The sequence below is a fragment of the Patiria miniata genome, unplaced genomic scaffold (genome assembly GCF_015706575.1).
Source record: "Patiria miniata isolate m_02_andy unplaced genomic scaffold, ASM1570657v1 HiC_scaffold_25, whole genome shotgun sequence".
NCBI lineage: Eukaryota > Metazoa > Echinodermata > Asteroidea > Valvatida > Asterinidae > Patiria > Patiria miniata.
Genome location: NW_024037064.1, coordinates 13562109 through 13589798, shown reverse-complemented (window position 1 = coordinate 13589798; position 27690 = coordinate 13562109). Strand labels below are relative to the sequence as shown.

Genomic DNA, 27690 nt, shown 5'->3' with positions numbered 1-27690 from the left:
GAGGGCGCTGCTGTAGCTACCGTGGACAATTTGAAGAAAAACAAAGTTGACGCGCATGATTAAAATCGACGCGCGCCTTGAACAGAGACCGACTTATTTTTTTTTTTTTTTGGCCTAATTATCATCTGCAGCAGAGATGCGCACGTATTGCGCTGCTTGCGTAGAACAAAATGAAATGCTCATTTGCTGATCATGCTTGCAGTTTTGGGCGCCAGCTTCGATAACACACCTGTATAGAATACAAACGCAGATATGCAAATAGCCGTAAAAAAGCTGTGCAAAAATTTGAGCTTCCCCATAGGTTTGTGCACAAACATGGATGCGCCCAGCAGGCATCACTTTGTACAAGAGTCGAGCGCTCTAGTAATTTAATATAGCTCTATGGTCTATATTTATCATTTCACATCATGCTGCCTTATAAAACCTTTTGGAACGACAGTGACATGAATGCATGCTGTTGCTTTGGTTTGGTTCGATCTTTTTGGTTTGGGGAGGTTTTTGGTAGTGGGGGGGGGATAGGTTGATTGGGACAAGCATATATTAAAGCATAATTTGGGAAGTAGGATTTTTAAAGAAGAGGACACTATGCACCATCCCACTTTGAGCCTCACAGAAAGAACCCCAACCTGTAAGTTTAAGTGCTCAGAAATTAATATATATTTGATTCACCTCTGATAATGCATGAGTCCCAACAGTTATGTGTTGACCATTATATTATGTTAAATTTGTTCATTTCTCTTTCTCACGGTTGGGTTTAACAGAGATTTGAAGCAATTTCATATTTCGCAGATATTGGATATTTCTACTCATTACAGCCAGCCATGTGCAGAGCCTTTCGTGCAGTACACGGATATTCTTCCCTTGCTTTACAACAGACATAAACCTGATATGGCTGGGTCACCTTGTAAAATATATGTTTATTTATAAACAAGTATAGTACTTACTTGTAATAGACGCACACAATGCCAGGTTGTTGAAAGCTCTTTTCACCTCGCCATTACCCTTCCATCCCACCTTCCCCGCCCAGTTGAACTTCAAAGCGACCTCGTGGCTGAAAACGTTTGTCATGATACGTCTAGCAACTTCCTTCAAATCGCTGCCACCTATCTTTGACAGGTAGTTCCCCTGTGTCAATTGATTAAAGTGAGGAGATGGTTTTGAAAACATGAATTAAGATGTACATGACTTAAAAGCTAGTGAGTTACCACGATGGTACACTAAAAAGTGAGTAATTTACTAATTAGAGACTGTGAAATCCTGTCTATGCCATTGTCAACTACATGTACAAATGTGTGGCCAAATTCAGAATTTTTTTTCCCAATCAAAGAAACATAATGCAACTATGTTATTTAAGGCTTTTTTGCTCTTGCACATACATTCTTGTCTGGAAAGATATTTATGAATAATATTGAAGTGGATAAATCTTAGTATAGCCGGTTATAACCATGGACCTTAAAATTAGCTAAGGGGAATATTTCTAATTAGAGGTAATTTTCATTACTTTTAAACTGCTGTAAGAAAAATGCCAAACACTACAACAATTGTCTGGGTACAGCATATAGCACCTTTGTCCAATAACAATGAGATTTGTATTAATTAGGGGTTAATTAGATATTCCAGACCTTCCTGCTTATTTCAGTTTCTGAATATAAAGTCATACTGTCGTTGCGACTTAAGTAGCTGACAAGGACTCAAGTCAAACTCAAGTTGCTATTTCTTTGACTTGAGACTCGACTTAAAAAAGAAATGACTTGGTTACAACACTGCTAATGTCTTCAAATCAAATACAAAAAAAATTAAAGACAAACCAGGGATGCCTTGAAGTCAGGCTGTTGCAGCTGTTCTTCAATGTTTTCCACTTCAATGATGCTCCCCAGAGGCAGTTGAAGGTTTTCTGGCAGGGTAAAGTCCTCAGCTGTGGAAGTGTCCCCAATCTTACGCAAAATTTGGTGTAGAAGTTTGTTTTGCAATTCCTGTTGTTCCAAGAAAGTCTTGGCCATTACTTGGACCTCACAAACTGCTTTCAAAATCGCCCGGGCTACAACAGAGATAAAAAGATATACGTAATAATTAAGGGATGGGCAATTAAGCAACCTTTGTGTCAAAGGGAACTTAGCTGACTTATCTTCACTTTTGAATATTATATCAGCAAACCAAAAACTACAGACAGTGGCAAAGCCAGGATTTTTTTGTAGGAGAGTGTGTGTGAGTTTGTTTATGGTGTAAATCGAGGACAGGGACCAAATCGAGAACGACCTCGATTAGAAAACGTGTACAAAACCAATGACAGCTGTTTGAAAAAGTTAGGTTACTAACAAAGGAAAATAAGGGAAGAGGAACAGAAGAAAATGTTCGATTTACACCATAAACAAACGTTGGTGTGTGTGGGAAGGGGGGGGGGCTGGTCTTCGACACTGCTTTTTTTCCTACTAATTTATGCACATTTCATAAGGCTGTAGCATGGTAAAAATATTGTGATCTACGTACATTCATTTTTTGGGGTATAATTATTAAAAAGGATATCTTACAAGCACAATTGCCTCGCAGTAAGCAAAATATTTGATTATAATTTTATTTTGGGGGCAGCTGGACAGCTGGACGCACTTGGGGGGGGGGGGGGGAGGGGAGGGGAGGGGAGGGGGGCCACCCCCTTCTTTGACTTTTTCATTGCCATTGCAATTTTAAATTGATTCTTTGGGAACTGGTATGCTTCACAGATGCATGCCTTGCATATGCATTGATGTATGTATTAACTACAAGTATGTACTTACACTAGCAGGAGTTTTATAGACATGAGGGGAAATGCACTTACGAGTGACAGTTGCACCAATTTCACTTGCTCCACTTGATCTTCTAGATGCACCTGTGTAAAGTATTTATTCATAAAGACATTATTTTAATAGAACAAACCAATTAAAATGTGGGAGGTCGAAATGAGAACTTGAAAAGGAGTTTTTTTTTAAGGAGTGAGAATCAGGAATTCAGCTAGGAGGTGAGAAGATTGAATAACTAAAACGGGAGAGATCAACATCCAAAAAAATATATCGGAATAATGGTCATTTCCTTGCTGTTGCGTGGGGGGGGGGATTTCTGTTACGCCTGTTAACCTTGGTCACTTATAGGACTCACAGATTATCCAGTGGGAAGCCCAGGGCTTGGGTAACTAGGGGACTGTTTGCTAATTATGCTCCCTCTTTCCCGGTTGCTTTATGCCCCTGGTGTTGAGACTGCATGAACAGGAGACACAAATAAAACTGCCAACACAAAATGAGTGCTTTTACACACTACAGCTTGACTTGCAATTAATGGCAACGAAACAGCTCACTTTTCTGAGGGTTAACCAGTTGAACTGTTTTAGGGCTTCATACCTGTGGTCATTAGGGGGTCCTGCTGCTGCCTCTGCTGCTGCCTGTCACCAGAAGAGTGAACGAGTGAACTGGGAGGGGTAGGAACGGATGGTGGCTGAGGTCTTGGTGGTGGCGTGGGTCTTGGTGGTGGTAGAGGTCTTGCTGCCTTCGCAGCTGAAGACGGAATTTGTTTGATGCTGTCTCCATCGCTGTCTTCATCACTTGATGTCCACTGAACTGGCCTGCGGCGTCTAGTGGTTTAAACAACATTAAAGATAGGGTAGATCGATCATTTGTCAGTTGTGCCTTTTTTGTGTTTGAAGCTCAAAATTTCGGGACGGCTGCTTTACAAATAACACAAGGAATTTTTAACTAAGTGATATTCCAATTAAGAACAAAATATGCTACCGGTAGGATCTTGATTTCATTCAAAAAGTTGCAGAGTCATGTTTTGAATGTGCTCAAATATCATGTGAACTAGCTGAGCCAATGAATATAGTAACAACCCTGCGCGCATGTGCGTCGTGTCAATCATAGATTGAGTCATGATTTTAACACTTAAAAGAAAAAAAAGTCCTCTAAGGCCAAGTAAGCAAATTACCAGTTTCTTGTTTTAAGAGCACAATTAATGTAAATAATGATGGTGCAAACTGCCCAATATAGATAAGTCAACTTAAAACTTGTCATTTACAATGATTGAGATTAACCCTGACCACCCCAACTTCATCAAACTCCACCCCCCCCCCCTCCATTTTGGTGGATTTTGGGGGACTTAATTGGTCCAAAAGGCCTGGCGTGACTATATTTTGATGGAGAATGATGAACTTGGGCCAATAGCTTGAAGCAATGCTAGGGGTATCCCATTGATTTTGCCTAGCTTAACTGCTTGGCATTTTTCAACAAATGTATCTGTGGAAATGCTTACTTTCTAGTCTTCTTTTGACCGTCCTCAAGTTCTTCTGCTGTTTGTAGGTCTGAAGTCTCCTCTGCCAACTTAGCTTTACGATGCCCTTCTTCGTAAGTCTCTGATGAAAAAGGAAAAACACACATATCAGTTTGGCATCATGCACAAAAAAATAATTGTGTGATTAGTGCTTAATCCATAGGTGATTACAGGGACAAGGGACACACACAAAAAGCATGCATTGTCCTCGTCCGTATAGATATTCACGATTGGGTGTAACGTGTAAATACCACGCCAAGCTTGGACTATACGGACAATAGGGTTAGGGCATAAACAAACGGTCCACGATTGACCAAACGTCCATGATTGAAATGCATATACATGTACAAAACCAATGAGGGAATGAGGAGTTAAGGGACAATAGTGGGTCCACACTTGGGTATGTGAGTGGGTGTGCTAACAAGTTGTTCATGAGTTGCTGAGGCAACCATGGAGCGGGCGACAGGCAGAAAAGCTGCCTTGATCGATCTCGACCCTAGTATTGGCAAAGCCTACCGCCTGCAACAACCGGTAAAGGCACCTCCCCCACGTAGCGGGCAAGGCAAAGCCTTGTGTAATGGACATATATTTAACTGCTATTCTACATATCAAGGGATCGACCACTCATTGGAAGACTAGTCATAAAAGTTCCAAACAATTTGTAATTGTTAGTTAAAAGGTCAGCCTGTCTAGCAGTCAGGTTGGCGTAGCGGTACTTTCCTCGCTTCCACCGCTGTGACCCGGGTTTAGAATCCTGCCTGGGTCAATACGTGGATTGGGTTTTCAGTCCCTACCTGATTCCGTGGGTTTTCCTCAGAATACTCTTCTGGGCTTTTCCTCCCACATCTAAACTGTAATTTCTTCACATTATCTTCTCTTTACTGGGACCCATGGGAGATCAGTGGATTCCACTGAATGGGAAGCCAACCCAGTCAAAATAAGAAATAAATAAATAAATAAATAGCATGAACTTACCACAGCGATACAGCACTCTAATGCGGAAACTCTCCCAAGTCATTAAGTCTGGCTTCAGCTTATCCCTCACTGCTTTCGAAATTGCTGCAAGCGACCGAAATGGGGGCCATAGTGCTTTGTTTTGAGATTTAAGAAGCCAATTATCTGGAATGAGTTCCACCTCTTCAGTTTCAGGGAAAACAACTACGATGAACATATCTATTCAATGGACGAAATAACAATTTTATGTTTACAGGTTAATAATCTGGTGCTTCTTGATTAATTAGTCAAGGATAATCAATGTCATATATTCTTTGAAATGTACATTTGGTGGTGTCCCCCCTACCCTCTTCCTTGTTTTACAGAGTTAAAACAAAAGATTAAATCATTGATGATTTGTCATTTGAAATCAAAGAAAACTGGCACACTGTTGCACATAAACCAAATGAGCACATTACCCCCGCCCCCAAAAAATACAAAAGAGAATTCACGTCAGAGTGAAAAAAAATTTGAAGAGACCAAGATGCACTATTTTAAAAAGATTTTCACTCAAAATTTATAGCTCAGACTTTGACTAATTTGAAGAATGATTTAAATATGTTTAAGTCATTGCTCCAAGGCCAACAAAGCTCCAAAATGTTTGCTCTTGAAAAAAAATAAAAATAAAAAATTAAATAATTTGTACTACTTGTAGCATTTGGTTTTAATACTGAAATTCAGTTTGAATTTGTAATGTAGGGGCACGACATTTTATAATAGCACACCCAAGGTCAGCCGGTTAATTAGTGGGACTGGCAAGGTTATTTGTGACACCTATCTGGGGTCGTATATCTACGCCTCACTAGTTAGTTCCAAGTTATTGGTTAAGAATGCATTATTGGATTCTTCCCAGGGACAAACTTTGTCGAGAAGCTTGTTTATATCATTCAAAAGACACACTTGTGTTTATTGGTAGTACCTGAGAGATAAAGTCGATAGGCGACGGATATTTTGTGAATGGCGGAATAATTACGTTTCGGGCCGATTCACCCAGGCACGTCGTTGCGGCCTCTTGCCGTGCGTGCTTCTTGCTGTCGCAGGTGAGACTTTCTCTCCTCAAATGTGTCCATTTTACAACTGCTTCTCGATATTGTTTCATTGTCTCAATATGTTAAACTGGTGCATTATTATGTGCAGATAACTTTCATAGGGGCAATAGACATGAATATGTGTGATTTTAGGGATGCTGTACTCGCAACAAAGTTTATAACTTTTGGCCAGTGGGCGCGCAGCGGGTCATAATAATATGCATGTAGTGTATTGCGCAATGGCGCCCATGTGTCGTTACTGTACATGTACAATGTCGCTTCTTGCTGTTGTGTGTACAACGTACGTGTGTTGTTGGGGCACTGCGCTGTGTGTTACTGAACGCGTGCTAGCTTCAGCGCGGTGGCGCTGTATTATTGGGGCACTGCGCTGCGTGTGGCAAGGCTCACTAACTATTTTAGGCGCTTAATTACACAGATTGGGTGAATCTCTTTTTCCCTTTTATTGTATTGGTCTTTACACACTCCACTGTAAACTTGTGTATAGAGCATTGTTATTAGTGTCATTTTATAAATACACTCATGTTGAATTTGACATGTACAAAATGTACCTTGCATTTTATAGACCTTGCCGACTACTCATAGATTTCGAGCAGTGTCTTCATAATATTATGTCATGGGCTCCGTCTAAACCTCATTGGACACTGTAGCTATACTACCTTGAGCACTACTCGTCACATTATTCACCATTATTCACCACCCCATCTTATATCAGGGTAAGCTTGTGAATTCTAGGTGTCGATTTATATTGCATAATTTCCAGCCTTTTTGAGGAGGAAATAGGAATTATATTGTTCATGAGTACATGTATTGCATGTATTATCACTGTTTTACTTGGCAATGTCATCGCGTTTAGTAGCCAACAAGCTAAATTGCGCGGTGGATTTATACAGCTCTGTTATACACACATCCATTTGAAAGTGTATTGTACATTGTTTATTTTTTTGGAAAATGTATAATCGACAAACTGGTGAGACTGAGTGTATACTTTTGACAAACAACTGACGCTTATTGTTTATTCTATCTTTTATTAACAGGGTTTTTTTATTGGGATTGTATATCATTGACGTACATCCGGTGGAATAAAATTTAATCAAGCATTGTATATAAGAGTGCTGCGTCCAAGTTTCTTCGGGCTCCCTATCCACCTCATCGTAGATGGACCACCAGCCTTGGATTGTCCCAGGGTCGACCATACTACTACAGAAAATGGCGTCGTAGACAGGATTCAGGGGCTCTAGTCGACGCAAGAGCATCAAGATAACATTGTTTATATTTGGAACAAAAAAAAAAAAAAACCTCTGATATATATAAATTTATCAGTCTCAGTGGTGTAAAAAAAAAAAAATTTGGTTGGTGCTCAGATTTAGCTGTCTATTTCAAAGGCATTGTATGACATCATTCGAACTCTATGTTTATGTAAATGATTTAGAGTGTTGCAGGTCACTTATGTAGTTTGGAGTGGTAAATAAAAGAACACCTTTATACAAGTATAATAATTAGGTGTATTTGAACAAAGCAGGATCTGGGGAGTTTATCATTAGGTGCATCCAGATTCTAACGCTCGAAATAAGTGAGTCAATTCTGTTCCTGTTGAGAAAAAAAACAGCAGGTCAGGTGTAAAGTTTTGTCGAGTAGCCACTGTTTGCTCCTGGTGTCACTGGTGGAGGTTACCCTGTGATTGGGATTTCTAAATTTTTGATTGTATAGCCTGAAAATTTTTCTGTCGAGTCTGGTTCTTACCATGGCAATGCCGGAAGGTTTGGCTGACGTCATTGCTCAGTCCAACAAGGCCTTGGCCGAAACGTTGGCAGGAGCTTTTCAAAACCTAAGATATCAGCGGGCTCCGACCATCAGATTAGCTAAATTCAATGGAGTGCCGCGCAAATCGGGTGATCAGACATTAAGGGAGTGGCTCGGTGATTTAGATACCTACGCGAGACAACTAGGTCTCTCGGGAAAAGAGTTGGTTAGCACGGCTATAGACCACCTGGGGGGTGAGGCCAAGGAGGAGGTCCTCTGCTGTCCTGCAACAGAAAAAGAGAATTTTGAAGGACTCTCGGCGCTACTGTTGCGTAGGTTTGGCTCTCCGGAGTCTGTTCAGTCACTAAATGCTTCCTTTTACAGTCGTGTCCAGGAAGATGGTGAAACCTTGGCGGAGTATAGCAGGGCTCTTATGCGTCTGTATGGCAAAATAGAGTCGACCGCTGAGGGATCCCATGAAAAGGGAGCTGTTGTCCAGTTGAAGGAGAAGGCCCTGAGGGAACAACTAATTCGAGGTGTTCGAGATGTTTCAGTACGGAGAGAGCTTCGGAAGTTGACCTTGGACCGTCCAGATGTCTCTTTCTATGATTTGCGAGAATTGGCTCTGAGTCTGCTTGCTGATGCCGACGAGGTTCCTGAGGAAGTAGACCTGCGCGCAGTCGAAAAGGGGCGAAGCCGAAACCCAGGTGGAGCAACAGGGTCTACGTCTACCCATAATTCTGGTGTAGATAATCAAAAGTTGCTGTCAGAGCTACTGGAAGGACAGAAACAACTTCAGACAGCTGTCCAGTTACTGGTCCAGCAGCAGACTCAGATGAGTACTCAGCTGCAGAGTGTTTCAAACTCACTGCAGTCCTGCGTCATCAAGTCTCAGGCCCAGGAGCGAAGGAAGAACAACCGGAACCCAGTGACTTGCACCTTCTGCCACAAACAAGGGCACTCAGAAGAGAAATGCTACGCTAAAAAGCGAGCCCAAGACGCCAGCAACAAAGAAGTAACATCGGGGCAGGCTTCCCCATCGGGAAACGCCCCGCCTCCGTCTTAAAGGGCACTATGGCGGAGGACTTAGTTGTGCCCACCAGTCACAGAAATTCCGAGCCACGAAGTACCAATTGTGATGATGATGATGACTTTTCCTTGGATGTTGATAGGATGATGAATAGGGACGACCACAGGAAGCTCCTCTCGAGCAGCCCTACTGCCAAAATTTGCATTCATGGAGTTCCAGTTTGCTGTGTATTAGACACGGGTGCAGAAACGTCCTTGATTTCGTCCAAATTTTATCACAGTCGGTTAGCTTCAAAGGTGGGGAAATTAAATGAGGTGGGCACATACATCAATTTGCTGGGAGCAAATGGTCTACGTATTCCAGTGGAAGGGTTTCTTGAGGCACCCATTAAGGTGTTGGGACATGAGTTTACAGCCAGCTTCTTAGTTACTAGACAGGAAGCTTCGGACTCTGGTGGTAGGCGGGATAAATATCCTGTCCTATTGGGTTGCAATATTTTGAGAATGTTGTCTGCTGGGATTCCGCATCACAACGTTCGCTCACTGGGCTCAGATTGGGATTTCGCCCTACGTTGGTTCAGGTCGTTTGACTGCAGTCGTGACAAAGTCACGAAGGAAGTCGTTTCAAGTCCCCAAGTCGCAGAAGTTTGGACTCATAAGTGTGAGTCGGTACCCCCAGCTTGCGCTAAGCTGATCCGTTGTGAGATTGGCACGCCTTGCGCTGATTTTGAAGGGAAAACTGTTCTGCTCAGACCGCTTCAACACGATGTTGACGGAGATGATTTGGGGAATGACAACACAGTCTCTTTATGGCCTGTTGTAGAGGGCATCCAAGAAGTAGAAGGAACTACAATCCCGGTCCTGGTGGCGAATACTGGCTCGAAGCAACTGATTATTCCGGCTCTCACCAGGGTGGCAACTGCCTCAACAGCATTGATGGAGGATCAGGTCATTACTGATATCCATGACGACAGCATTGTTGTGTCCACCCATGAAGTTGTAATTGATAATTTGGAAGAAACATCAGGTTGTCCTGCTCCACGGGTGGAGAGCTCTAAAGATGAACAGGAGCGAGAACCTTTCGCTCTTCCTAATGGTTCTACCTACTTATTGCCTCCAGGTATTAGTGTGCGAGGCATGACTGGTGACGAAGCACTGGCAGTGGTTTCCTTGATAAGGAAGCACGAAGGAGCTTTTTCATTAGGGCCTTATGATTTAGGTTTCTGTGATTTGATCCCTCATGAGATCAAGTTGGCTGACGACAAGCCTGTGAACTTGCCCTATAGGCGAGTAATTCCAAGCCGCATGGCTGAAGTCAAGAAAATGTTGCAAGACTTGCTTGACCAAAATATCATCAGAAAATCGGTTAGTCCATACGCAAGCCCTATCGTCCTGGTCAAGAAGAAAAATGGGCAACTTCGTCTGTGCATCGATTATAGACGACTCAACGAGAAAACCACGAAGGATTCCTTCCCTCTTCCACGGATAGAGGAGACCCTCGAGTCAATGGATGGGGCAAGGTTATTCTCCTCCCTGGATTTAGCCCATGGCTACTTCCAGGTGGCTGTTCACCCGGACTCGATGGCCAAGACTGCTTTTAGAGTCCCGTGGGGTCTGTACGAGTTCTTACGCCTTCCACAAGGGCTTGTGAACAGCCCAAGCACGTTTCAGCGTATTATGGAGTCAATATTCGGCGATCTGAACCTTTCTCAACTTGTCCTTTATTTGGATGATGTCTTGGTTTTCTCACGCACATTTGAGGATCACTTAGATAGGATAGAAGCTGTCCTCACGAGATTGAAGTGTTACGGTCTGAAATTGAATGGGAGCAAGTGCAAGTTTTTCCAATCTTCGGTGTGCCACCTTGGGCACATAGTGAGTAACAAAGGAGTAGCTGTAGACCCTCAGAAGGTAGACCGCATCAAGCAGTGGCCAACTCCTACTAGCACAGAGCAGGTTAGGTCGTTCCTCGGATTGGCCTCCTACTATCGGAGGTATGTGAAGAATTTTGCAGAGATTGCTGGGCCTTTACATGCCCTTACAGGCAAGGCAGGCATAAAAGCAGGGAAGGGATCCCTTCCCTTTACTTGGTCCATCGAGGCAGAGAAATCCTTTAAGGTTTTGAAGGCTGCTTTGTGCGAGACACCAGTCCTAGCATACCCAAAGTTCGATCAAGACTTTGTCTTGGAAATTGACGCGTCCCTGAGAGGCTTGGGAGCTTGCTTGTCTCAGTACAATGAGTCGGGAAGGCTTCACCCAGTTGCCTTTGCAAGCCGGGGATTGCGTGGTGCTGAAAAAAGCTATCCGGACTTGTCAAGCTTCAAATTAGAACTGCTGGCCCTGAAATGGGCAGTTTCTGACAAATTTAGAGAGTATCTGTTGGGTCGTCACACGGTTGTTTGGACCGACAATAACCCTCTCGCCCACCTACTTACTGCAAAGTTGGGCGCCACAGAGCAAAGGTGGGTGGCCCAGCTGGCGGCTTTTGACCTGGACATCAGGTACCGGTCGGGGCGGTCGAATAAGTGCGCCGATGCTCTGAGTCGCCATCCATCCAATGAGCAGGCAGACTCCTCGGTTGTTCTCAGAACTATCACGCAGTGCACCCCAGTGCCAGATGAACTACGATCAGCTGGAGAGGTCCCATCTTTGACAGAGGACAGCGGTGGTCAGTCGGAAGAGTTGATGTCGTCGTTGCTTCCGTCATACTCCTTGCAGGACATAGCATCCATGCAAAAGGAGGACGAAGCACTTGGTGGGGTTTGGACACGTTGGTCTTGTAAGTGGAAACCAGGCCAGGACTATCCGACTTCAGAGGTCAACCCCAAAAATACTGCTGGTTGGCTACGAGAGTGGCCACGAATCACTGAAAAATGTGGTGTTTTGTACAGGGTTACAGAGGACCCTAGCGTTGGCCAAGTTTATCAACTCCTTGTGCCAAGACAGCTGCAAACCAAGGTAATACAGGCTGCTCATGACCAGTGGGGGCATCAGGGTGTTGGAAGGACGTTGGGTCTCATCAAAGACCGGTGTTTCTGGCCGGGCATGAATAAGCATGTGCGTGACCACATTCGTGGCTGCTTCGCGTGTGTTGTAGCGAAAGCTCCATCTCCGGTTGTCCGTCCCCCTATGCGGCACCTTCTTGCCTTTCAACCGTTGGAATGCCTTGCGATAGACTTCTTGAAGCTGGATCAAGGGTTAGGCCACTGTGAGGATGTTTTAGTAATGACGGATAGTTTTACCAAGTTCGCCATGGCTATCCCATGTAAAGATCAGACAGCCCCTCGCGTGGCCCGGGCTCTTCATGAAAGTTGGTTTGTCCACTACGGCATTCCTGCACAAATTCATTCTGACCAGGGCAGGAATTTCGAGAGCCGGTTGGTTGGTGAGTTCTGTGACATATATGGCATCAAGAAAACTAGAACTAGCCCTTACCACCCGCAGGGGAACGGACAGACCGAACGCTTCAACAGAACACTCTGTGGGCTAATCAAGTCAGTGACCCAGAAAGACCGGAACAGGTGGCCCCAACTCCTTCCACACCTCACTTTCATCTACAATTCCACTCCGCATAGTGTGACAGGGTATACACCTTATACCCTGATGTTCGGCAGGGAGCCCAGGATTCCCATTGATCACCTTCTCAGTCGTTTACCCCGTGCTTGCCACGAGGATGTGGTCGAACGTCAAGCAAAGCTACTCCAGAGGGCCCACGCAATTGCCAAGCACAGAATGATTAAAGTAGCAGAAGCTAACAAGAGGCGATATGACAAGCATGCAAAAGCTTGCCCGCTACCTGTAGGGAGTCGGGTCTTGGTGAAGCAAAGCGGTTTCACCGAGCGCCACAAGTTGGCTGATAATTTCAGCAGTGAGCAGCATGTTGTGGTCAGGTCAAACCCAGAACATGACCTGTATGTGGTCAGACCAGCTGTTGGAGGCCCTGAAAAACGGCTGAATAGAAAGAGATTAATACTCGATCCTAGGGGTGAGTTGGACTTTCCCTGAGAGCCTAGAATGGGTCACCAGCCTGATGCTATTAATGGTACTCTTTCAGGTGGTTCCAACTCTGGCGCAGAAAGTTCTGGAGACGAATGGGTGCTGACAGGGCCACCAAGCTCCCAGGCACCGAAGGTCAGAGTCCGGAAGCCCGTCCCCGATGTGAAGGTTCCTTCCAGCGGCACTAGTGGTACCCCGTCACTGTTTGAGAGACCACTCCGTCGTTCTGAACGTCTGAAGAAGCGTGGTGCTGGACCGTGGCCAAACGCGGTAACCTAATCATATTTCAAGTTTGATGGTTGTTGCAGTAGGAGGTTGCTCGCCCATTCATTTGGTGGTGCGAGACATGGTTTTACCACCTCTGAGTCCACAGTCTCTACCCCGAGTCGTCGTAATCACGCTTGTATGATTTAACACCAGCGTTTTGTATTGTTGTTCTTAACGTAAAAGTTGTCCACCTTTTCGACAAATTCCGTCCTTGAAAAATTTGACTTTTAGTCAAGGTTGATTTTTGTATTATATTTGTGGCTTAAACTTGTACGCTTTATAAAAAAAAACTTACCTTTTCTTCACAGATGTCTGAGAAGACATCAGCTTTGCTGTTCGGCCATTCTTTTCCCAAGAGATTGCTTAGAGAGACATGCAGATCCAGAAGATCAGTGGAACAGTATATTGGTCTTCCCGAAAATATTAGTTTGGGTATTATTGGATATTCAGGTTTGACGTATGACAGGGTGCTTAGCGATCCTGATCGGTATCTAAGCAAACTTAAGGAAGAGCCCGCTGATATCTTGTGTATTGACATTGGGACCAATGACCTGTGTAGTGAAGAGAATTCCCCGAGTGTTGTGGTACAGAAGACCTTGAGAGTCTTAAATTTGTTCTCTAGTGAGGGAATCAGGCCTCGACAGATTGTGATTTTCTCGGTTATACAAAGATCTGTTTTAAACAGACCAGGGCAGGTGTCTCTGTCTCAGTTTAACCATCGAGCTAAGCGCTTTAATTCCATGCTCACGCGGGCGTTGGAAGCTGGATACCCTAACGTATGTGTGTACGCCCAAAGACGTATCAATTTCCCCAAGTACTTGTCTGACGGTTGTCATCTCAACCGAGAGGGTACTCGACGCTATTGCAGGGGTATCAAAGATGCTCTGGTTAAGTTCCAGTCTTAACCATATGTTCATGTTCATGTAGTAATTTACAATAGTGTTGTCTGCTCTACCTAGAAAAAAATGGGCACCTCTCACACCAATGGTTACTGATATTCCATTGCCTTACTGTAATCTGTTTATTACATGTAGTGTAAGGTTTTTGTGACACCTTACTGATTTAAGCATAAATGTTTGCTTGGAGGTTAAAAAGATGTGTTTCCACTAAAAAAAAAAAAAAAAACAACACATGGAAGATTATTCGTTCTTTGTAATAAGCTATAGCAAGAGTTAGATGGGACTCTTATCATATACCAATCTCTATTTTAGGGTGAGCTAAATGTTATCTTCGTGTCCTGTTATGTATCAGGTCCATATATCAACTAATTAGCCTTGGACTTGCCAATTGTAGATGTGTAAGTAACACATGTCACTTCTATTTTTCTACCCATAGTTGATTTACATGTTTATTGCATAAGTTAATTTGCATTATTGCATTAGTTTGTGATTTGACGTGCTTGCTCTCTCTGAGAGACAGGGTGTTACCCGCACTGACGATTACCTTTAAATCCTTTTGAATACCTTTTCCAACCCGAGGTAGCTTACCTGATTTAGTTCAGAAGGTGTTGATATAACCATACTCTGCGTATATCTTGGTGTGCTGAGATTGTACAGTAAGCAGTTTGTTCGACTTACAAAAGTGTTTTCTTGTTATCCAGTGTTTGACATTTTATGGTGATTACAGCATAATTATGGATATTGATTACATATATGAATCTTGTTCCTATTCTGGCACCATTCGAGGGCGAAGGTGTTAAAGCAGGGAAGTTGTAGGGGCACGACATTTTATAATAGCACACCCAAGGTCAGCCGGTTAATTAGTGGGACTGGCAAGGTTATTTGTGACACCTATCTGGGGTCGTATATCTACGCCTCACTAGTTAGTTCCAAGTTATTGGTTAAGAATGCATTATTGGATTCTTCCCAGGGACAAACTTTGTCGAGAAGCTTGTTTATATCATTCAAAAGACACACTTGTGTTTATTGGTAGTACCTGAGAGATAAAGTCGATAGGCGACGGATATTTTGTGAATGGCGGAATAATTACGTTTCGGGCCGATTCACCCAGGCACGTCGTTGCGGCCTCTTGCCGTGCGTGCTTCTTGCTGTCGCAGGTGAGACTTTCTCTCCTCAGATGTGTCCATTTTACAACTGCTTCTCGATATTGTTTCATTGTCTCAATATGTTAAACTGGTGCATTATTATGTGCAGATAACTTTCATAGGGGCAATAGACATGAATATGTGTGATTTTAGGGATGCTGTACTCGCAACAAAGTTTATAACTTTTGGCCAGTGGGCGCGCAGCGGGTCATAATAATATGCATGTAGTGTATTGCGCAATGGCGCCCATGTGTCGTTACTGTACATGTACAATGTCGCTTCTTGCTGTTGTGTGTACAACGTACGTGTGTTGTTGGGGCACTGCGCTGTGTGTTACTGAACGCGTGCTAGCTTCAGCGCGGTGGCGCTGTATTATTGGGGCACTGCGCTGCGTGTGGCAAGGCTCACTAACTATTTTAGGCGCTTAATTACACAGATTGGGTGAATCTCTTTTTCCCTTTTATTGTATTGGTCTTTACACACTCCACTGTAAACTTGTGTATAGAGCATTGTTATTAGTGTCATTTTATAAATACACTCATGTTGAATTTGACATGTACAAAATGTACCTTGCATTTTATAGACCTTGCTGACTACTCATAGATTTCGAGCAGTGTCTTCATAATATTATGTCATGGGCTCCGTCTAAACCTCATTGGACACTGTAGCTATACTACCTTGAGCACTACTCGTCACATTATTCACCATTATTCACCACCCCATCTTATATCAGGGTAAGCTTGTGAATTCTAGGTGTCGATTTATATTGCATAATTTCCAGCCTTTTTGAGGAGGAAATAGGAATTATATTATTCATGAGTACATGTATTGCATGTATTATCACTGTTTTACTTGGCAATGTCATCGCGTTTAGTAGCCAACAAGCTAAATTGCGCGGTGGATTTATACAGCTCTGTTATACACACATCCATTTGAAAGTGTATTGTACATTGTTTATTTTTTTGGAAAATGTATAATCGACAAACTGGTGAGACTGAGTGTATACTTTTGACAAACAACTGACGCTTATTGTTTATTCTATCTTTTTTTAACAGGGTTTTTTTTATTGGGATTGTATATCATTGACGTACATCCGATGGAATAAAATTTAATCAAGCATTGTATATAAGAGTGCTGCGTCCAAGTTTCTTCGGGCTCCCTATCCACCTCATCGTAGATGGACCACCAGCCTTGGATTGTCCCAGGGTCGACCATACTACTACAGAAATAAGTAAAATTTGTTTTCAATGCCAATCATTGATTCATCATCACAATTGCCAAACTTAACCCTAATGTCCAAACCATTACTTTGGGATGAAGAACTAAGTACTAGTAATACTATGAGTGTTAACGTTGTGCACACTTATTTATTTGCTGTTTCATACTACAGTTTACTACTTGTAGCTTATAGGTGAGGTTAGTAAAAATACGGAATTTTTGTTTTGTTCTGTTCATGTATAGATGATGTCATGAATAATTTGACGCAACCTCAATATAACCCGGCCCTGTGTGTATTTGCCTGTTGATAGTAGCATGGAAAAGCTGCATGTTTGTTTAGTTTTGTTTTTTGCCTGTCTATATGGAATTCGGGCGAGAAAAATAAAAAGCAGCAAGCGCTATCCCCAAATCTGATTCCCAAAGTAGGAGAGCTATAGAAACAGCTTCATTGGGTTCAAGTATCATGTGCAAAGGCAAGGGCAACATATTTATCATCTGCACATGGAAGCAAAACATACTTTATCACTGACTTGATATTTGTGACAAGAAGATCATCACTAAGATGGCAAACCTTATAAATACCGATCTCAGTAGAATCCAATGGATACACAAAAAATGGCTCGTGCACCAAGAAACGGGAGTACAAAACATAGACCTCTGCTTCACACCTTAATATGTTTCTCTACTGTGCTCCTTTTTGAAATGAAAGATGTCATCGGCCTTTACACTGGATGTAGTGTCATCCTTCAAAACACATCCCTCAGAAAACCTACGAATGATTTGCTGTAGCACATCATTTGGCTTCCTTACCATCTTTTTCAATGTACTCATGTAATTCTCGAAGGGAAATGCTGCAAATCTGTCTAGAGGCCCATGCAATTTTGCATCATCTGCAAGATGAACAAGACAATGAACGTTGTACACAACCTCTCCCTTACCGTACAACTCTGCGTAATGTTGAACAAAACTTGTCAGAAAACACTTAGCATAGTCACAACGAGATGCATCTAATTCTGAATTTAGCAACACTCTTATAGCTATCGACAAAAGCATGAAATTGTCATATGTTTCCTTTGGTAGCTTTCCCTTCAAAATGACTGGTCCTGTATATAAAAGGAAGAGTCTAAATTCGGTTGCCTTCCACCTATCTACTTCAGAGAGGGCACGTGGTTTCCTTGCAAATTCGTGGGGAACATGTGGTGCTGCCGATAAGAGAGATTCAGATATCTGTCCTCTTTGAAGGGGACTAAGGCGACATTTCAGGGGGCCTCTAATCCAGTACAGAAGAAGACGTCTGGTTACTCCTAAACACACTAAGTGCATGTAATCCAGAGGAAATCCTGAAACCATACCAAACGATAGCTCACTTAATGGATTTGGTCCAGTGTGGTGGTCTTCATCTAACTGATTTCTGAAAGACTCATCAGTGCGCAATGGGGCATCTAACTGAGGAAAGCTCATTTTCTCTGCATGCTCACCACGAACTGTGCACTTTTCGCAAGCGGAGTATCCAGAATGTCCTTTTATCTGCTTGACAAATGCCCTAGCAGGGGTATCACAAACAAATGCTGAGATTGACACCTCATAAGCTTGCCCTCTGTACTGTATCCCATTACTTTGAATGTTTGAGAACTCATCAATAAAGTCACGCAAGAATTCCACAGGATTTTTAGGCTTCCCTTTACCTGAAAATAAGCCTATTATAAACGGTTCAGATTTGATGGATGTTTGACACAAATGAACCAAACCAAAGATGGGCCAAAACTGCATGCTGCTACTTTTGAAGAGGGGAAGGCCATCAACGTTTACTTGAAGTTGCAGGTTTTTTTTATTCCTGCAAATGGGGAAGCGAACTCAGAGAAGCAACAACACCGTGTGAAATACCAAAATGGTAATACTTCCCTCCAGTTATATTTCTTATATTCTTCATATTTGTCTTCTGTCCTGTCAACAATACTGTTCGAGGATCTATTGGTAGTGTTGTGTGATATTTCTTAAGAACTCCTAGTAGCTCACCTAGTGCTTTGTGTGTGACATTATTTTGTATTGCCCAAATTCCAAGTTCTTTGCTGAGGTCATTTGAGCAAGTCGTATGCACAGAAATATCAGTGGAACCTGTGGAATTTGCATCTGAGCTACAACTTGTTTCAGATTTATTATCTGAGGAAAAATCTGACTCATAATCATAGTCCACGCCTTGCAATGGCTCTGCCCCAATTGATTCAATTTCTTCCAGAGAATGATCAAGGCCATCGTGTCCTCTTCCTTCTTGTAACTCATCTAAGTTCTGTTCCTCTTCAAATCTTTCAATATCAAGGAGGTGCTCATTTAACTGTTTTACTACTCTCCGCCGCTTCGTCCAATAAGATGCTATTGCCTACAAAAGTTTCAGTCTAGGCCTCGTACTACAATATTGTTTTTGCCTTGTCAAAACACCTACTCGGCCATCATGGCCATGATTTAATTAATAGGTTAGACTTTCAATCAAATAGGCAAAAGATTTATTACTGTTTATTGTTGTTAGGCCTATTAAAAAGTATTATTTAATTTGTTTTCTTCTTTTGTTAATTATTAGGTGGAGAAAGGTGGCCAAAATGTAGGCCTAGCCTAGCCCGACCCCGGGGGCTAGGCCAGGGGCCTAGGCCTTTAGTGCAATACAATAGTTTACGCTATTCACAACAAAGAAATCCGATTAGCAAAATCGTGGAAGGTTGTAACATGTCATGAATTTAGGCTAATAACAGGCCTAGGCCTACACAAGCATAAACATGCAGCATGACCTACCGCCGCGTGGCAGGCCGTGAATTATTTGTAGGCCTAGGCCTATCCCCAGACCCAACCGAAATAACGCAAGTAAAAAGATCCTGAGGCTTAACTGGTTTAAGTGCACAGTGAGCGCAGTAAAATTTGGATTATAAATTATCTACAACTGGAGAGTAACTTTATATAAAACTTACTGCAATTATTTGGTATATGAGCCCAGATCACATGGATCAAATGAGTTGAAGTAGACGTCAGCAGCAGTGAGGGCAGCCAGCCTAGCGCCAGACGTTGCTTTGCGTGTCTGGCCGGTGCGTGCTTATCATGCTTATACTGCATACTGCATGCAGCTAGCTAGCTGGATCATCCGTACAAGTACGTACACACTACTTAATCCTCGGGTGTAGCGTGAATTTCGGACTCGATGATACGGACTCACTTGTAGTATAGCGCATGTCCATTAGGCGACTGACTGATCACGTGACTGGGTTTAACCAATAAAGAGCAGCGGTGTCGGATTACGACAGGGGTCCGATTTAATATCACACCAGCCCATATTTCTGACCCACGCTATCTATGCAAATTAGCTGTCGGCTGACAGCGTGTGATTGCTACACTTTCTGTAAACATAACGGCGACGGTAACCGTTCCTAAACCGGGCTAATTACTGTCGCCTTTATGTTTACAGAAAGTGCAGCTGCAAGAGCGAGATCAGTCAACCTCGAAATATGGGGATCAGTTGAAAGATCGAAAACGGAAAACTTGGAACACAAATGTACAGAATTCTTTTAGATTATGTTTGCACTATTTCCTTACAAAAAATGAAACTTCATCTCAGTTAAAGTGGGAACATCATTATAGTTATAATGTAAATGTGAGCTGAACGTATCAACCTAATTAGATATTAAGTAACCCTTAAGCTAAATATAATGGTATAGTCCAGAATAATAGTGCAAAGACCGCTAGCCGATCATCAATCGCCGCGCCGGCGCGGCCACCACCGATCTCTATTATACTGACTGGATTCGGGATCGTGATTGGGGTTTAAGTCACTGGACGCCATTTTGACACTCCCTTTGGCCACGTAAAAGTGTATGCAAATTCATCACATATGATTATATTTTTGAACAAATATTAATATGAGTACAATAACAGTGTGGACAAAATGAATAAATAAAAACGTGTTTGATGATCCAAAATTGCTTTCTTAACTATTGTAATTCGTCGCATATCTGACGAAGTGACGAATCGGTCATTTTGGAGTTTTTTTTATTAATTGAGTTTTAGGGTTAAAAATATTCGAATTTTCAGATTTTTAGGTTTTTAATTCATGAAAACACTTCATTTTTGTTGTTCCGAAACCCACTAAGTGACGAATCGGCACATATTGGAAAAAATTTGTCTTGCGAACCGACGAATAAATTATTCGACGCTTGGTCATATCAGAACAGTGCGCATTCAGTATCTGACGAAGTGACGAATAACCAGTTATTCATTGGTTACGCACACACCCGTCTTAATAATTGAATGGCGTATGAGGGAACCAGGGATCTTCTGTTTCGCGCGCTTTCCGTCAGCTTTCAAAACAAACTAACGGTGCTGCAACATTGTAATGATGTCTAAAAAGAGATAACCGTTACTACTTCACCTTTATGTCATTGTGTGTATGTAGAGTTGTAATCCTAAAATGAACGGAGTACAAAATGTACTAGGCTAGGACTGCGCGACGGTCAGGCTTATACAGACTGGGATTCATTTAAAACGTGCGATATACTTTCCTTCAAAACCGGCGTTTTATAGGAATTCCACATAAGGCCTACTGCATTGCGAGAAAATCTCAAAAAACGGTCCCCTTTAAGTGGCTAATAAGAGCTAAAAACCTCATTTTAATCAGCCCATACTGAAATGAAGTGCCCCCCAAGGGATGAAAATTAGGATTTTTTTTAAAACGTGCGGTACACTTTCTTTCATAAACGGCTTTTTATAGGAAAACATATTTACTGCATTTCGACGGAGTCCATTTAAGCGGCTACTTAGAGCAGAATACCTTATTGGAATAAACCAATACTGAAATGAAGTGCACCCTAGAAGGTGAACATAGGATTATTAAATAAAAATATTATTTATTCAAAACATGTGCGGTACAGTTTCTTTAAAGACTGCGTTCTATGGAAGACCCAAAATGCTGCATTTCGAGATATTCTCGAAAATGGAACCCCTTTAAGTGACTAATTTCAGCATAAGACCTCATGGGAATAAGCCCATAACGAAAATGAAGAGTGCCCATGAAGGTGATACTCAGGATGATGACATAAAAATATGTTTTATTTGTAGAGTTTCTTTTAAAGACGGCGTTTTTTAGGAAACCCAAAATACTGCATTTCGAGATATTCTCGAAAACGGAGCCTTTTTAAGTGGCTAATTAGATCAGAAAACCTCATTGAAATGAGCCTATACTGAAACAACGTGTGCCCTAGCTGGTGAGTGATGATTAGGAAGATCAAATAAAAAATATACATTTTTTCAACGTGTGCGGTACACTTTCTTTCAAAGACGACGTTTTATAGGAAACCCAAAATACTGCATTTCGAGATCCAGGTTTTGTATTCTCGAAAACGGAGCCCTTTAAGCGGCTAATTAAAGCAGAATGCCTAATGATTACTGAGATTATTGTACACTGGAAGACAATAATTATGGGATTATGAAACAAAACTGATTGTTTTTAAATAGTGTTGTTCGTTGTTAGTTCGCATTCACAGTTTTGTGTTCCTATTATTTTGTTGCGTCCATTCGAGATGTTTTCCTTTATAATAACTTTTTTATTAGGCTACTGAATATTATTAAAACATTATAGCAAGTACTTGGATTTGAACGTGGGGTTTAAGTGTTACCATATTTATTCCTTAAAAAAATTGAAAATGTTTGTAAAACATAGACATTTCTTTGACAATGCGCGTAGTGTTGTAAAAAAGTGACGAATATGCAATGGATTTGTGATGCGAAAACGCGCGCACAGTCAAAATGTTATCTTACAAAGTGACGAATAAGACATGTTTACGTGGCGAATAAGCACAATGACGTTTATTGCTATCTCGCGAAGTGACGAATAAGTTTCACAGCAAAAATTAAACAAACCTTTACTCTTACCAGCAAAAAACAAATGAATAGATGTATTTTAACAATCAAATAACTACCTTGCATAAATTAAGAATGTACAAAAGGGGAAAGTAGCATCGAAAAGGGACACGTAAAAAGTGTTCAACTTTAAACGCGTTTTTCTCAGAATTGCGTTTCCGCGTATTCGCGCCTATTCGTCGGTTCGTCAGATATGCGACGAATTATGTGCTTTTATATACGGATCCGTGCGTTGTGGGGCTTTTGAGGGAGCTTCAAAATGGCCACCGCGAGTGTGCGAGCGCGTCACGGTCTTGTGCACAGTACCGTGACGCACATGCATGGCCAAAGCGCTATAATAGAGATCAGCAGGGGACAATTGGCTTACACATTGTCGCCATGCTATACTTTTCCCCCAATAACGATGTACAACGTAATTGACAATTCATCAGCAGTCAAAAGCTTTAAAAACAAAAACATTATGCCGGTGTTCGGATTAAACAAAGCATTTACAAACAAAGCGCAAATTAAGTCCAAACCTAAAGCTGAAACTTTGTGTACTTTATAGTAGGGATCGCTGCCAGCTGCTGTGCGAAGTGCGTACGGCACCACACTAGGTACTGCTCTGTTACGCCTTAAGTTGCCCAATTCAGGATCTGAGTCGTGTACCGAGCGGATATTAATTAATATACAGGGCCCAAACCGTACTACAAATGCTCAAAAACAGGTCCAGTATTCTCTGTTACTAATGGGCCGTTATAAAGTAGACATGGCAAGGTATTGGGCCAGGTACCGATCGGATTAATTAAACTACACAGGGCCAATACCGTACTACAAATGGTCAAAAACAGGTCCAGTATTTGCTTTCAGTTACGGGCCGTTACTAAAAGTAGATATGGCAAGGTATCGGGCCAATATTGCTCTGCCAAAAAAAGTTTCGTGTTACCGGCCCATTTCAGGATCGGAGCCTATTTTTTTTTAACGGTCAGGTACCGAGCGGATTAATTAAACTACACAGGGCCAATACCGTACTACAAATGGTCAAAAACAGGTCCAGTATTTGCTTTCAGTTACGGGCCGTTACTAAAAGTAGATATGGCAAGGTATCGGGCCAATATTGCTCTGCCAAAAAAAGTTTCGTGTTACCGGCCCATTTCAGGATCGGAGCCTATTTTTTTTTAACGGTCAGGTACCGAGCGGATTAATTAAACTACACAGGGCCAATACCGTACTACAAATGGTCAAAAACAGGTCCAGTATTCGCTTTCAGTTACGGGCCGTTACTAAAAGTAGGTATGGCAAGGTATCGGGCCAATATTGCTCTGCCAAAAAAAGTTTTGTGTTACCGGCCCATTTCAGGATCGGAGCCTATTTTTTTTTAACGGTCAGGTACTGAGCAAACTATACAGGGCCAATACCGCACTTCAAGTGGTCAAAAACAGGTCCAGTATTCTCTTTTAGTTACGGTCCGTTACTACAAGTAGACATCGGGCCAATACGTGCTCTGTCATGAAACGTTTTGCCTTAACTGGCCCATTTTAGGATCGGAGCCGATTTGTTTGTAACGGGTGGGTACCGAACAAAGTTATGAAACCAGAAATGGTGATGTATCGGCATAATACCGGTATTACCGTTCCGGTACTGCCGGTACAAGCCTGAATGAAGTCGGTACTGGGCCAATTACCTAATGTTTGTTGGGAGGGTATCCAAGATTTCACCAGAGTACCTTAGTCTGTGAAAGCGGTATCTGCTTGAACTTTGTTTCGTACAAGTCGTGGCTCATGACGCAGCAGTCAGCTGCTGTGTCGATGCGCATGGTAATAAGCTTGTCGTTAACCAGAAGTTGGGTTTGAAAATCCTTGCCTTGGCTGGCTGTGGGGTTATCTATGTCAGCCGCATAGATGGTGTACAACCCAAGTTCATCTCCATCTGGGTTCACCTCAAGGTTGTGAACTCCTTTCTGGTTTGGCCGCTTATTCCCCACAGGTTGCTTATATCCTGCTTTTGGCTTTGCTCGACATGCTGAGGCAATGTGGCCTTTCTTTTGGCAGTTGTAGCACTTGGCCGATTTGAACTGACACGACTGGGGCGAGTGATTACCGTTGCAACGATAACAACTGGTTGCACTGGCCTCCCCACCATGTTTTTGTTTTGGTTTGGCCCATTTTGGTTTGGCCACTGGGACTGCTTTCTGACTGTGAACAGCAGCTGGAATCTGTGATGGACGAAACTCGCGAGCATTCTTTGATGCCATTTCCATTATGGTCGCGATCTTGCATGCTTTCTGAAATGTGAGATCTGGATTGTTCAGGAGTTTGGACTGAATTCGTTCATCCACTAACCCGCAGGCAAATCTATCCCGTAATGCGCGGTTGAGAAAGGTTCCAAAGTTACAGTGCAAAGTTAACTTTTTCAAGGCAACAATGTACTCACTGATTGTGTCATTCTGTTTCTGGTTCCAAATTTGTAGCTTTCAGCAATTTCGAGAGGCTTTGGGTTGAATGTTCCTTCAACTTGTCCACGATGTCTTTGAAGGGGACATCTTTTGCCTTCTTAGGAGCGAGGAGATTCACAACTGTGCCGTACACTTCAGGACCGACCTCCGTGAGCAGAATCGCTTTCATGCGTTCGCGAACGGCCTCATTTGTAGCGGCAACTGCCTCTCCTTCACCGCTGATTTCCATTATGTTGTTTGCCTTGAAGAACTTGTCCGCTCTCTCCATGTAAGAGCTGAACGGCTCCCTTGATTTATCGTAAGTGCCGAGGTTTCCGATGTAGCCCGTGGACGCCGCCATTTTGTCCCGGTGCTCGCGTGACCCTTGACCCGTGCACAACGATCAGCGCGGTCGCGATCGAGGAATCAATGAATGTGTTTTCCCGTCGCACGCTGCCCACACACACGTGATGCACACGTACAGAAAACGCCGGTGTGCAAGAAAAGTTCACTGAATAAAACACTGTGAATGTTTGTTTTGGTGCAACTATTCCACCTAAAACTTAGCTGTACGGAGTCTATAATAGCTTGCGGTGATCTCGACAAGAAAAAAATTAGTCTGACATCCCATCCTCGTCGCCAACTTGTAATATCCGTAGAGCAAAATGATGAACTAATACACGCAATAGGTGCCAGTATCAAGGGGGTGTTTTTATTACGAAATGTTGCACTGCGCATGCTCACAACTATATAAAGTAAATACATGTATGCATACATTACACCGACCATGCCGGACTCTCCCGCAAACGGAGCATTACCGTATCCCGGTGAATGCACCGCTGATTCAGCACGAGTGGATCTGGAAAAGGCAGAGGGCAGCCCCGAACTTACTGCAGCAACTTCAACATTGGACGACTGCTGACGCCGACGCTGAGGCCGTTTGGCGGATGATTTTTTCTTCTTTTTCGGCGCTGGCTGAGTACCCGAGTCGGTCACAAAGCGCGCCGGTCGACGACGTTGCCGAGGCGTATTGACTCGATACATAACTACTCTCTTGAAGCGAAATTAATTATTGAAAAGCTGACTCAATTTGTAAAAACAATCCACCTCCTCTGGATGACTGACAGAATGAGCAAAACCAGATAATCCCGCCAAAAAAATAGCGTCTTTACGCGCAACAAACTTTGTAATTGGCCCTTGCACTTTCTCCTGTCTAATGTGCATTTGAGCGCGCTCAATTGTAAAAAATAAACAGGTTCTAATTGGCTACAACTCTTTTTTGCCTAATTTGCATACCAGCGCGCGCATTTGCATGAAACAAAACACATGCAAAGGTTATGGGTCATGACACAAACCCGGTTGTTGTCCTGCATGCGCAGGGTCAAGGGTCAAATCGTTTTACTACTGATGTGATAGCCGCGAATAACTACTGTACATGCAGGACGCTGGCGGTAAGTGTTTGCTGAGTATAATGCCTTTTATCTACTATGTGATAAAAAGTGTTAAGAGCATGCTATATGTATCAGGACATGTGTGTACTTAGGGGGCTGTTATGTCTAACAATGGGGGCATGATATGTACTGGGACATGTCTGTACTTGGGGGCCTGTTTGTCTAACACGGGGGGGGGGGGGGGCATTCTATATGTACCAGGACATGTCTGTTCCTAAGGGGCTGTTATGTCCAACACTAAGGGCATGCAATATGTACTAGGACATGTCTGTTCTTAGGGGCCGTTATGTCTAACAGTAAGGGCATGTACTGTTCAAAAATGGCCTTACCCTTGTTTTCAAGAATGCTTTTACTGAAGTGAAAGTATATAGGGTCTTCCAAATCACTTCAAAACGTGCAAATAATCAACTGAAAGCATTTCCCCTTCTTCTGCATTTTTCTCAGATTCTTGAAAAAAAAGGAACTGTAAAAAATAAGTGGGCTGGAACACTAAGTGTTACTGTTTTTGTTTTAATTTGTATAGGCCTTAGGTAAAGGACCAAGGTTAAGGTCAAAGGTAATTAAATGACTCACTGAATACCCGGCACGCGGGTGTTTACATAAATGTGGAGGCCAGTGGTATAATGCACATGTTCTTTCCTTTCAAGGGCCATTTCCATGTTAAAATAACCAGCTTGCTAAAATTTGTGTTTTTACTTTATTGCCCATATCACTACGTACCCACTGAAATAAAAAAAAAATTAAATCACCACAATGCATTTGTATAATTTTGATCAAAAATTAGCCAGAATTATGACATTTTTAGGTAAAATTGCGTGACATTTTTACAGCTTGTCCAATGGTGCACAGTTTTCATTCTTTCAGTTGATAAATTTGGTCCTTTTTAATTCTAAATGATTGATGATAACCCAAAACTTAATATTAAACACAATGTTCGTGCATCGGCAACTTTGTATCATTTTGACATGCCCGCTAAAAATACCATCACTCTGTAACATTTGGTGTCAGCAAATCCTGTTACAGAGTGAACTTTACCATTGATTATAATATTTGTAGAAACTGTCAACTATTCTAAATTTTCAGTGATTATTGAAGTCTTTTATTAAATAAAGAGACTAAAGAAGACCAAAAGTGAAATTCAAAGAAGTACAAGAAATATACCAATTTTAAATATTGGCAGATCAATTTGGTGTCATCAAAAAACGTTACAGTGTGATACTTTGCAGCTGCACTCTGAATTTGTCAAACTGTATGTAACCGGGGAGAGTGGAATTAGTTTTAAAATGGGGCACTCTCCTTATGTCC

At 42.4% G+C, this 27690-nt stretch overlaps 1 protein-coding gene across 1 annotated transcript; it reads right to left on the bottom strand.

Annotated features, from left to right (window-relative positions):
• Nucleotides 1-693: 693 nt before the first annotated feature.
• Nucleotides 694-5607, bottom strand: LOC119732768. The gene is made up of 6 exons (XM_038206376.1): nucleotides 5266-5607; nucleotides 4273-4372; nucleotides 3369-3598; nucleotides 2813-2863; nucleotides 1809-2038; nucleotides 694-1125 (listed from the first exon to the last, which is right to left on the bottom strand). Exons 1-6 carry the CDS (start codon nucleotides 5459-5461, stop codon nucleotides 922-924), a joined length of 1011 nt encoding a protein of 336 aa, XP_038062304.1. The 5' UTR covers nucleotides 5462-5607; the 3' UTR covers nucleotides 694-921.
• Between the last annotated feature and the right edge of the window lie 22083 nt (nucleotides 5608-27690).

What these genes read in the sequence shown, in the direction of transcription:
- LOC119732768 (XM_038206376.1), bottom strand. Translation starts at nt 5,461, where the DNA reads ATGTTCATCGTAGTTGTTTTCCCTGAAACTGAAGAGGTGGAACTCATT. An exon ending in GGTCAAAAGAAGACTAGAAA is followed by an intron (nt 3,599 to 4,272) that starts GTAAGCATTTCC and finishes TTAAACCACTAG; the next exon opens with ACGCCGCAGGCCAGTTCAGT. An exon ending in CTGACTTCAAGGCATCCCTG is followed by an intron (nt 1,126 to 1,808) that starts GTTTGTCTTTAA and finishes CAATTGACACAG; the next exon opens with GGGAACTACCTGTCAAAGAT.